Raw genomic sequence first — 12,754 nt, 5'->3', positions numbered from 1 at the left:
TGCCATATACATTTTTGATACATCCTTTTATAGGGAATTATCACAGTAAAACCTTATGGCGTGCATAGTTCCAAAAACATAGTCATACAAGATTACACAATATCCTATAAAACAGCCATAATACAGCCTTTGTTGATTATTTAGCAAAGTTCTTGGTCATCTTGCTCTAGGAGCAGGAAGGGTATATGACAATTAAAAATGATGGATAATATGCAATTAATGGCCGGTTACTGGAACTATAATTATCTAAGCCAATATATATTTGTTTATCTGTTATTCCGGAAAGTTAGGGAAGTTCTCTTGGCCGGACATCTCATGTTATAGTTGACACATATTCATAATAAAGACAACATAATTAGACTAAAGACTGAATTTCTGAAACTACGATGTTTAAATATATTCAGGGATTAAAAGGGGACTCTAGACTGCTATACTGATACATGAATACATAATATAAAAGTCTTTAAGATTCCTCGATATATTTTCATCTTGACAACTAGATTACTTTAAAAAAGGCCTGGATTATTTCCTGAGTGTACATAATATAAATGGGTACTAAAAAAAATTTTTTAGGTAAAGTTGATCCAGGGAATATCCAATTGCCTCTCGGGGGATCAGGAAGGAATTTTTTTCCCCTGCTGTAGCAAATTGGATCATGCTTTGCTGGGGTTTATTTTCACCTTCCTCTGGATCAACAGCGGGTATAGGATTGTGTATATGGGATTGTATGGTTGGGTTTTCAATACTGTTTTTTTTTATGGTTGAACCGGATGGACTTGTGTCTTTTTTCAACCTGACTAACTATGTAGTCCTCACATTTTTTTACTCCGCTACGGTACATACAGGATTACCGCACATCCAGCGGGTTGAGAATTTAATATGGACGTTCGTTTTGGGCCATGTAAAGTAGTCCTCACATTTTATACTCCGCTACGGTACATACATTATTTTTTGGGCTGCCTTGGAAGAGGGGTAGTCTTATATAACTATACAGTATCTCACAAAAGTAAGTACACCCCTCACATTTTTGATTGACAAGGCAATACAAATTGAGAGTGGTGTAGCATGCTCTCTATGCCTGATCACAGTTCCAAATTTACTTTAACACTGACTCTTAAAAATCTTTATACTTAATTTAATTATCTGAATACAAGTTCAAAAGAAATGAAATTGGGTGACTGACAAAGTTGCACCTAAAGCCAACCAAAACCACCACATCCCTAGTAAGAACATGAAAAACAGATGCGGTATTCAATGGACTGGAACACCAGCCATGAAACCACCAAAATATGGGACTTTAAAGGTGTATGGTAGTGGCACAGACAGCGCAAACAAAAATGAGTTAAAATTGAATTTTATTGTTATTTAACATTGTGGATTAAAAAAGATACAGTAATTGTACCCAAACATTAATGGTCAAATACATAAGACAAACATTACAGTAGGTATACAGATGAATACTACGTTCATTGTAAGCCGAGGAGATGCAGGGGGTCACCGGGGTCCTACATGTTTCACCATTTCATTGGCTTCATCAGGGACCAAGTGACTTGTGACCTCTCGCAGTGGCTCTAAATACTAATAAATAAGAATGTTAATAGTATTCATATGCGCATATAAACGCACGAAATCCAGATCAATACGTTAGCATTTGGAACATATACATACAGATAAGCATTTCAAACTTACCAAAACGTAATAAACAAAGGCAAAGCAACTGTAAACTGCATGGCTGGACGTGCGTATAACGTGGTGCCAGACCTCCCCCCAGGGGTCCCAGATGGATGCGGGGTAGTGAGTGCCTTGAAAGGCCAAACCAATGCTGGACCGGGCTAAGCATGACCCCCTGCATCTCCTCGGCTTACAATGAACGTAGTATTCATCTGTATACCTACTGTAATGTTTGTCTTATGTATTTGACCATTAATGTTTGGGTACAATTACTGTATCTTTTTTAATCCACAATGTTAAATAACAATAAAATTCAATTTTAACTAATTTTTGTTTGCTCTGTCTGTGCCACTACCATACACCTTTAAAGTCCCATATTTTGGTGGTTTCATGGCTGGTGTTCCAGTCCATTGAATACCGCATCTGTTTTTCATGTTAATTATCTGAATACAAGGTAAGCTTCTCTGTCTCTTGGTTTCTAATGGCCACAAGAGGTTTTTCTTTTTTTTTTTTTTTTTTGCTAAATTATGAAACCAGGAAACCTATTAAAAAGTGAACCTAACCGGTGAAAGCGAATCCAACTAAAACAAAACACAAGAAAACGTACCTAAACTAATCAACTAATCTATATACACACATCAGGCAGGATGGAATAGAGCAAGATCAGACCTCAAAGCAAGGAATAGTGGGTCAGGAATTGGCCAGAATAGGGAGTAGGTGATTGGTAGCAGATACAAGCAGGCAGATCAGGATTACAGGTTACCAGGAACAGAGAACACGGATACACAAGCACAATGCTGAGGCAATGAGAGATTCTATAGGAGGAGCTAAATATCTTCTCAACAGCCAGCATCAGGTGCAGACTATTTCTGGGGATCTGAAATATCTTCTCAACAGCCAGCATCAGGTGCAGACTATTTCTGGGGATCTGCTAGCTGCTGGGAGACCCTCAGAACTACACCATTCAGGTCAAAGGATCACAGTTCAACCAGAACATGTTCAGGTTCCTAACATCTTGTTACTTTGCTTCATGTAGGGTAGATAACAAAGGCACACATGTTTTAAGTCTAGGTTTGGTGCCGAGCATGACTTTATCCATAGATACAGCTGAATGAACCTATCCTAGGGACAGCAACAGTGTTATTTGAAGGATCACAAGATGAAAAAAAATAAAGAATTAATAAAAAATAATAAATAATTATTTATAATATTTTTTAATTAATAATAATAAAAAAAAAAAATGCAGCCACCATATTTAAGGACTGGAATTTTGAAATATATATTCGATAAATATTTTTGAGCTTAGATACACTTTAAAAATCGACTACTAAAAAATATACAGCTACTGCACAAGTGATATTTGATTAATAATAAAAAAGAATAAATCATTATTTATAATATGTTTTAATTAATAATAAAAAAAAAATGCAGCCACCATATTTAAGGACTGGAATTTTGCAATATATATTCGTTAAATATTTTTCAGCTTAGAAACACTTTAAAAATTGACTACTAAAAAATATACAGCTACTGCACAAGTGATATTTGATTAATAATAAAAAAGAATAAATCATTATTTATAATATGTTTTAATTAATAATAAAAAAAAAATGCAGCCACCATATTTAAGGACTGGAATTTTGCAATATATATTCTTTAAATATTTTTGAGCTTAGATACACTTTAAAAATCGACCACTAAAAAATATACAGCTACTGCACAAGTGATATTTGATGGCTCTTCACTGACTGTTGCATTTTCCTGATTCTAAAGAGGATGAATGTGACTGCAGCATGCCAGATTATTACCAAAAATAACCGCTTGGGGTGAATAGCATTACATTTTTTACTGTGCAAATGAAATAACAGTCTATTTCTGGTGCAAAAATAGTTTTATTATAATATTGTTATTTTAATTATGTGTCGTACACACAGCTCCCAAATGCCAAATAAAGTTTGAACCTATCCTAGGGACAGGAACAGTGTTATTTGAATGATCACCAGATAAAAAATAAATAATAAATAATTATTTATAATATTTTTTAATTAATAATAATAAAAAGAAAAATGCAGCCACCATATTTAAGGACTGGAATTTTGCAATATATATTCATAAAATATTATTGAGCTTAGATACACTTTAAAAATCGACTACTAGAAAATATACAGCTACTGCACAAGTGATATTTGATGAATAATAAAAAATAATAAATAATTATTTATAATATTTTTTAATTAATAATAAAAAAAAATGCAGCCACCATATTTAAGGACTGGAATTTTGCAATATATATTCGTTAAATATTTTTCAGCTTAGAAACACTTTAAAAATTGACTACTAAAAAATATACAGCTACTGCACAAGTGATATTTGATGGCTCTTCACTGACTGTTGCATTTTCCTGAATCTAAAGAGGGTGAATGTGACTGCAGCATGCCAGATTATTACCAACAATAACCGCTTGGGTGAATAGCATTACATTTTTTACTGTGCAAATGAAATAACAGTCTATTTCTGGTGCAAAAATAGTTTTATTATACTATTGTTATTTTAATTATGTGTCGTACACACAGCTCTCCATAAATGGTTCTTTCTGTAACATTAAAGACAAATTAGATATTTTACCCAATTATTATTTTTGATAGGCAATATATTTCACTAAATAATGTTTACATTAAATTATACTAATGGTTTGTCTGCAGAACAAAATTTCTGGAGTTGAGGTAAGGTTTAACCATCAGAACATACAATTTTGGAAAAAATATACAGCTCAATATTCCAGCACTAGAGGCCAATATGGTGAATATCTCCACTGCCACCATGTATTTCCCTTTGGTGCTCAGATAGGCCGGGATCATGGCAATCCAGACACTGCAGAACACCAGCATGCTGAAGGTGATGTACTTGGCTTCATTAAAACTGTCCGGTAATGTCCTCACCATGAAAGCCAGAACAAAACTCACAGCTGCCAGAAACCCCATATAACCCAACATAGAGTAGAACCCGATAACTGACCCTTCATTACACTGAATGATGATCTTCCCAGGATAGGAGTCCATGTCATACTCTTGGTAGGGAGGAGACACTGACAGCCAAATAACACAGATCAGAACTTGGACAGAGGAACAGGTCAGAGCTACACAATTAGCTACTTTAACTCCCACCCACTTTGTCCATACACTGCCGGGTTTGGAGGCTTTAAAGGCAATGTAGACCATGATAGTCTTGGCCAGAACAGAAGAGACAGCGATAGAGAAGAAGATTCCAAATAAACTTTGTCTCAGTATGCAGGTTATATCCACGGGACGTCCGAGGAACAAGAAGACACAGAGGAAGCTCAGTAAGATGGAGATCAGGAGGATGAAGCTCACAGTCCGGTTATTGGCTTTCACAATGGGTGTATCCCAATAACAAATCAGACTTTGAAATACAGCTAAAGTTACGACACAAAGGAATACGGCTACTGATGATAAAACTAAAACCAGCTCATCATTTTCATATGACAGAAACTCGTGTGTCTTGGGAATACATGTCATTTTTTTCTTGTCCGGCCACTCTTCATCAGGACAACGATGGCAAATGTCACTGTCTGAAAAAAAAAAATTCACAATGATGTCTCTCATTGGAGAAATAATTTGGCTATCATTATCAATCTTAAATTTTGAAACAAACAAAAAAAAAATCTTGTAGACTGCATGTCATGCTGGTCCAATGATTTTGGTGCCTTATTGATCTCTGACTGGAACAAATATGCAGAATGGGGGCAATGTCTTACTCTGACTAAGATTTAGTTTAGTGGTGTGATTTGTTTGGATCAATAGCTTAACCTCCCTGGCGTTATGATTCATTCGGATTTTAGGTGCTGAAAGCGGTACCATTATTTTGCATGTAATTCTTAAGAATGAACAGCCCAAACCAACTGTTTAAATATGATTTTTCTTTACTGTGCGTTCTTCTTTATTTCTTTATAACATATTGGGTATGATAAAGTTTGAAACACAAGATCATAAATTATAATATAGTAAAAAACTATAAATAAGTTAAAGTATGTGTATATATTGTGAGGGATTAGCTCGGTGGCGGGTGTGGATGACCCCTTGGGGGGTGCGTTTTCCCAGAGAGGTAGCCGACAAGTGCTTGCAAACAAACAGTGTGGTTTATTAAATGGTGTTTTCTTCACCAGGCTGTATGCAGCAAAACATCCAAAATAAAATAAAACAGAAAATAAATCCTTGCCTCTGTGGGCGGCTACCTTCTCACAACTGGAACCTGCCTAAGTGTCTGTCTCCAACCTACCGTCGGGCAGACTTCCTTGTCCTACAGCGGACACTCAATAGTCCTTTTATAATAGCTTCACAGGGCAACACAGTCCTTTTGTTTCTTTCACATCAACAGTTCGTCTTCTCACCTTTGAGACGTATTCACCCTTGGTTACCGTCCCGGGCACACATCACTCCGGGGGGGTCTTCTCCCAGGCCCACACATCCTGTCGGGAGGCACACGCTGACTGTCCTCCTGCTCCCAGCCCACATGGCTTCAGGGTGCAGCTTCTGGAGGCAGCAAACAATAGGACTTTCTCTGAACAAATTATAGAGCCTTAACTCCCTCATTCTGAACAGGTGAAGGCCTTTCAACTTCCTGCTGGCTAGCTCTGTAGCCAACACCCTAAATTAATTAATGGACTTTCTAAATCAGGTGGAAATGTATCTCCTTCCTGTGACTACATTCCCAGATTTAGCTGACTTCCTGTCACATACCCCCCCCTCTTGTTTCAACCCTAGGGTTGGGACACAGATTTCCAGGCACGCATGTGTCAAGCACTGCTGACTCACTGATAAGCCTCCTATTATCCTCAAGCTTCCGGATGAAACTGTTTTGTCATCTTCATTGACGGATTTCTCATAAATGCCACACAGTTTGTCTCTCATCTCATATACACATTCTTCAACTGCATTTTTGGCATCATTTCGCTCCTTCTCGTTTCTGTCATCTTCATTGACAGCTTTCTCATAAATGTCAGACAGCTTGTCCCTCATAACCGTCTGTCCAATCCACCACGGAGGACCGTGATCCATAGGCAACTCAATTGGGCTAGTCTTAATGTCTTCAACATTCTTAAGACGCCTCTCTCTGCAATCCATAAATGTTTTCCACAAAACTTTGAGAACCTTTGCTTCACTAAGCTTTGTTCCAAGTAGGGACTCTTGACATCCCTCTGTAACTTGAGTTGCCTCTCCATACAGCTGTACACAATCATTGACTTTTTGTTGTAAAAGGGAATGATCTTCCTTCTTGAGCTTTGCTTGCTCTAAGATGCTGTGCAGAGGATTTTCCAATTGAGACAACAGGCTGTCACACATTTCTTCAAAGTGACCCCTGTTCCTTTTCCCAGAGATATCAATATCATTCAAACATTTCATATTCATAGGCAGATCTGAAGCATTTGCACTCATCAACTTCTTAAACTTTTCGCCCTCCTGAGCGAGTCGCAGTAAAGGCCTACTATTTGATTTGATATTCAGTTTATATTTCTTGCCAAACTCTTCACAGAAGAAGCCAACCAGAACATCATCAACTTTCCTTCCACCAACATAGGGGTCAAAGGCAACAACACAGTTGAACCCAGCGATCTGGGTGGTATCCATTATAGACCTCCTCTCTGCATCAGTGAAGAAGCATGGAACTGCAACACATTCTTTTACAGGTTTCTTCAATGCACTTTCTGCTGAACTATTTGACCGCTCAAGGTCACCTAGTTCTTTTTCTCTATCTGAATTCCACATGGAATGCATCTCAAGATCACGATCAAACTTCTGCCACCCGTCTTTCACCAGTTCCATTTTGGAAACACTCCCTGAAAGGCACTTATTCATTTGCTTCACGTTTTCACCAACAGCCTTAGTTTTCCCCACTAGGTTTTCAGCCTGAACTGAGAAATCATCACATTTCTTACTCAGCTCCTTTGTTTGCTGAAGTTTTTGAAGGAACGGTTTATTCCACAGGGGTGATTCAAGCCACATGTCATCACATTTCTGAGGCTCACTCAGGACAGACCCCAAAACTCTGATCCTTTTAAAAACTGCATCAGGCACACTATCCCCTCTTTGGGACAGATCCTCTGTTGCCTGGAATTCCTCTTCCAGTTCCTGCAACGGAATCTTCATCTCTTCTACTTGCTGTTCTAAGGCTCGCTTAGACTTTTCTAGCTCCTGAACTCTTTTCACAACATCATCCTTGGAGCTGACCAATTCTTCAATTTCTGTACGCAGCTGTTTGTCAACACTTTCTAGTTCAGCCTTACACTCTAGAGCTTCCTCCAAAGAGCGAGCCAAGAACAGGGCTTTGCTCTCGTTATCACGCACCTCCGTTTCTGCACGGGCGCGTTCTTCTGCATATTTTGCAGACACAGTCTTCTCTTCACCAAGCATCTGATCAAACTTCTTTTTCACATCTTCAACACACTGTAATGAACCAACGCTTTCTTCCATGCGTTTTTTCATATCCGCTATCTGAGCTTGCAATGTTGCGACTTGCTCTGATAGGTTTTTCTTTGCTTCCGCCTCCTCTTTTAATTGTTCCAGGAAGCCATTTTTCTCATCTTCCATTTGTTTGAGCTTTGTGCTAAAACTTAGCCTTTGACACCTCTCTTCCTGTAAGAGTTCCTGCGTGTCTTGCAGCTGCGATTCCAAGATAGAAAAATCTTCCGCAATTTCTCTAGATTTTCTGTCTGCTTGAGAAAGCTGATTTGTAACATTGTCCAACTCAACCTGCAGTCGGTTTGCCTTCTCTGACAGCTTAGCACACAATCGGTCACCTTCTGACACCTTGACTTGCGATTCCAGAAGCTGTGCCTCTACTTTTTCCCTCTTATGTTCACAATCTCCTTTTCCCTGCATAAGAGCCTTAACCTCATTGGCTAGTTTCTGGGAATGAGACTGTAATTCTGCCACACAGGCTTCTTTCTCCTTTAACTGCTGCTGGAAACGTTGGGCTTCACCTTTCCAACTTTCACAGTCTGCACGTAATTCATCTACCACATTGCTCAAAGTAGTGAGCTCATACACAGTACTCAGTAATTTAGCCTCTCTTTCACTTTTCTCTTTGTCGCTGAGAGACAATGTCGCTTTCAGAGCAACATTCTGTTCCTGCGACTCCTGCAGGTCTATTTTTGTAGCTCCCAAAGACTGAAGACTTTTTTCCAGCTGATTACGCAACTCCAACATATCAGCCATACTTTGCTTCTGCAAAGTCTGAATTTCACTTTCCTTTTCCATGAGGATGGTATCTTTCTCCATTATAGTCTCTCTGCGTTTTTGCAACTCGACCAAAAGAAGAGCAGTGGATTCTTCCCACTGTGACACATGAGACTTGAGTAGTTCATTCGTTTCCTGCAAGTTTCTATGCTCCATTTTAAGCAATTCCAAGGCTTGTTCCTTTTCTTCCATTTTCCGTTGCAAGGCATCCAACTCAGCCCTGCACACATACTCGGTTTCCTCCAAACCGATGGCCTCCATTGGCTGCTGGCGTCTCTGTTTCCAGCCTGCCATGCTCTCTTGATGAGCCTTTTGTTGAGCTGCAAAGCTCCGCTGAAAATCCGCATTTGCCTGCTGTTGAGCTGCATTTGCCTGCTGTTGAGCTGTATTTGATATAATCAGTTGTTTCAACATCTCCTCCATTTTGAGCTTACTTTTCATCTGAGCACACTGCGTCTCCATAGCAGTTTCATCAGTGTTGCTAGGGACAACAACCTTCCTCTTTAGTAGACTCTCTTTAGGCATGGATGGGGCTGGTTCAGACGGTAACATCCCCTCCATCCATAGAATCCGGTCTCTCATTTCATCTATCTTTGCATTCTTCAGGCGTTTTGAACGCCCCATCTTCAATAACTCCACAAACAAATTTTTCACAGTCCAGCAAAAAATTTTCAGACCACTGTCTCTTTAACACATGTTTTTTTTTTCTGTCAGGATCTTCTCTCCTGCACACATAGATTGTGCAATCTCATGCACCAGATAAAGTTCATCAAACATTTGCACTTCCTTGCAGGGATCTCTGCTTATGCCCACTGCATACCTCCACCATATGTGAGGGATTAGCTCGGTGGCGGGTGTGGATGACCCCTTGGGGGGTGCGTTTTCCCAGAGAGGTAGCCGACAAGTGCTTGCAAACAAACAGTGTGGTTTATTAAATGGTGTTTTCTTCACCAGGCTGTATGCAGAAAAACATCCAAAATAAAATAAAACAGAAAATAAATCCTTGCCTCTGTGGGCGGCTACCTTCTCACAACTGGAACCTGCCTAAGTGTCTGTCTCCAACCTACCGTCGGGCAGACTTCCTTGTCCCACAGTGGACACTCAATAGTCCTTTTATAATAGCTTCACAGGGCAACACAGTCCTTTTGTTTCTTTCACATCAACAGTTCGTCTTCTCACCTTTGAGACGTATTCACCCTTGGTTACCGTCCCGGGCACACATCACTCCGGGGGGTCTTCTCCCAGGCCCACACATCCTGTCGGGAGGCACACGCTGACTGTCCTCCTGCTCCCAGCCCACATGGCTTCAGGATGCAGCTTCTGGAGGCAGCAAACAATAGGACTTTCTCTGAACAAATTATAGAGCCTTAACTCCCTCATTCTGAACAGGTGAAGGCCTTTCAACTTCCTGCTGGCTAGCTCTGTAGCCAACACCCTAAATTAATTAATGGACTTTCTAAATCAGGTGGAAATGTATCTCCTTCCTGTGACTACATTCCCAGATTTAGCTGACTTCCTGTCACAATATATATATATACACATACATACAACGTACAGTAAAACTGCAGGAAAGGGCACTGGGGGGCAAACTAATGTGATTTTTTTATTTTGAATTGTATCAGTGTGTTTGGTGTGTTTTACATTTGAATTTGCCGCCGGTTCCACTCCCCTGCGAACGTCACGTCGCAGGAGATGGAAGCCGGGGCACGGAGAGGATCGGGAGGAAGATCAGCCACTAGACACCCCCGGGACACATCGATGGATCCCGGTGACAAGGTAAGTAACCCCGCTTTCAGGATCCAGCGATCTTCCTAGCGGTACCCCGAGTGTGGCTCTGGGTTACCGCTTTTGGCTCTAAAATTTAACCCCGAGCCACGCTCGGGAATACCGCTAGGAAGGTTAAAGTGATTGTAAAGTATTGATTTTTTATTTTCTAAATAAAAAATATGTTATACGTACCTGCTCTGTTCAGTCGTTTTGCACAGAGCAGCCCGGATCCTCCTCTTGTCGGGTCCCTCTTCGGCTCTCCTGGCCCCTCCCCCCTGTTGAGTGCCCCCACCGCAAGAAGCTTGCTATGGGGGGCAACCAAGCTGAGTCACAGCTCCCTGTGTCCTGGTTGGCCGGGTCTCCAGGTGGGACGGGAGACCCGGGTGAGCCACGGAAGTCGGCGGGAGGGGGGACGTCCCATCCTGCTCCTTGTAATGACAGCCGAGCGGCTTCTCAGCCACATCGGTCGTCATTACAAGACAGCCGACCGTTGGCTATGGACGCCGGTACCGGGGTGATCCCTCTAGCTGCAGGTATCACTCCGATACAAGCACTTTCCTGAAATATCGGCAATATCGGTAACCCCGATTCCGATATATCGGGGAAAGTACATATCGGCCCCCCGATATATCGGCTTTGCAGATAATCGGTCAATCCCTAGAACTAATATTTATAGGTAAAGTGCATCCAGGGAATATCTGATTGCCTCTCGGGGGATCAGGAAGGAATTTTTTTTCACCTGCTGTAGCAATTTGGATCATGCTTTGCTGGGGTTGTTCGCCTTCCTCTGGATCAACTGCGGGTATAGGATTGTGTATATGGGATTGTATGGTTGGGTTTTCTTTACCGTTTTTTGTTTTTACCGCTTTTTTTTCAACCTGACTAAGGCCCCTTTCACACATATGGACCATTTGTCCATTTTTCATCCATCCATAGATGGATGAAAAACAGACATCAATGAATTCCTATGGAAAAATGGATGACAGCGGATGATCATCCATTTACATCTGTTTTCATCCCCTTCCATCAATATCCATTTTTTTTATGGATGAAAGCCCTATTTTTTTCCGTTAAAAAAAAACGGATGAAAAACGGATGAAAAATGGATGAAAAACAGATGAAAAATGGATGAAAAGCAGATGAAAAATGGATGAAAAGCAGATGAAAAACTGATGAAAAACTGATGAAAAGCAAATGAAAAATGGATGAAAAACTGACGAAAAACGGATGAAAAATAGATGAAAAACGGATGAAAAATGGATGAAAAACTGATAAAAAATGGATGAAAAACAGATGAAAAACTAAGGAAAAATGGATGAAATACTGATGAAAAATGGATGAAAAATGGATGAAAAACTGATGAAAAGCGGATGAAAAATGGATGAAAAAGGGATGAGAAATGGATGAAAAACGGATGAAAGATGGATGAAAAACAGATGAAAAATGGATGAAAAAATAGATGAAAATCTGATGAATACTTCATCCATTTTGACGAGACTGAACTGATGAAATGAATGGTCCGTATGTGTGAAAGGGCCCCACTACGTAAGCTGAAGTTAAAAGCTGATCATGTACAGCTGCACCAAATTCTGTGCACCAGTTGTAGTAAATCCTCACCCATGTTTTGAACTATTGAACACATTTCTATTTGGTTAGTTGAACAGACATTTTTATGTCATTTAATTATGTGATATTAACAATTTAGAAACCCCCCCAAAAAAAGTAGAGCAGAAGGAGTTTAAAGTGCCCCACATAACTCCCGAAAGAGTGAACACTCAACTTGTTAACCACTTTAGGACCGCCTGCTGCAGATGTACTGTGGCAGGCAGCCCCTCCCAGGCAAAGCGCCGTACATGTATGACGCTCGCTCTCGGGAGGCTAGGGGGGAAGCCGATGCAGCCGCCTGACACCAACGATCGCTCCCTGCTGAGATAGAAGAACGGTCAGCTGTTGTAAACACATCTGACCGTTCTTCTCCCTGGAATGATCATAGAGCCCCTTCTAAATAGGATCACAGGTCTCTATGATCATTTCACAAGCCACCCCCCCCCCCACAGTTAGAA

General features: G+C 40.3%; 1 protein-coding gene across 1 annotated transcript in view; it reads right to left on the bottom strand.

The window, feature by feature from the left end:
• Positions 1-4,322: 4,322 nt before the first annotated feature.
• The window catches only part of LOC309568874 (vomeronasal type-2 receptor 26-like), a gene marked incomplete at its 5' end in the record, with an annotated part of 96,804 nt that continues 88,372 nt past the window's right edge, over positions 4,323-12,754 (bottom strand). The window contains one exon of the mRNA XM_082274658.1: positions 4,323-5,260. Coding sequence (XP_082130784.1) covers positions 4,356-5,260 — 905 coding nt within the window. The 3' untranslated portion in view covers positions 4,323-4,355. The remainder of the gene's footprint in view (positions 5,261-12,754) is intronic.

The sequence above is a fragment of the Pelophylax lessonae genome, assembly GCF_965119305.1.
Source record: "Pelophylax lessonae genome assembly, chromosome: 1".
Taxonomy (NCBI): domain Eukaryota; kingdom Metazoa; phylum Chordata; class Amphibia; order Anura; family Ranidae; genus Pelophylax; species Pelophylax lessonae.
Note: the sequence above shows the minus strand (reverse complement) of the source record. Positions and strands in the feature narration are given on the sequence as shown.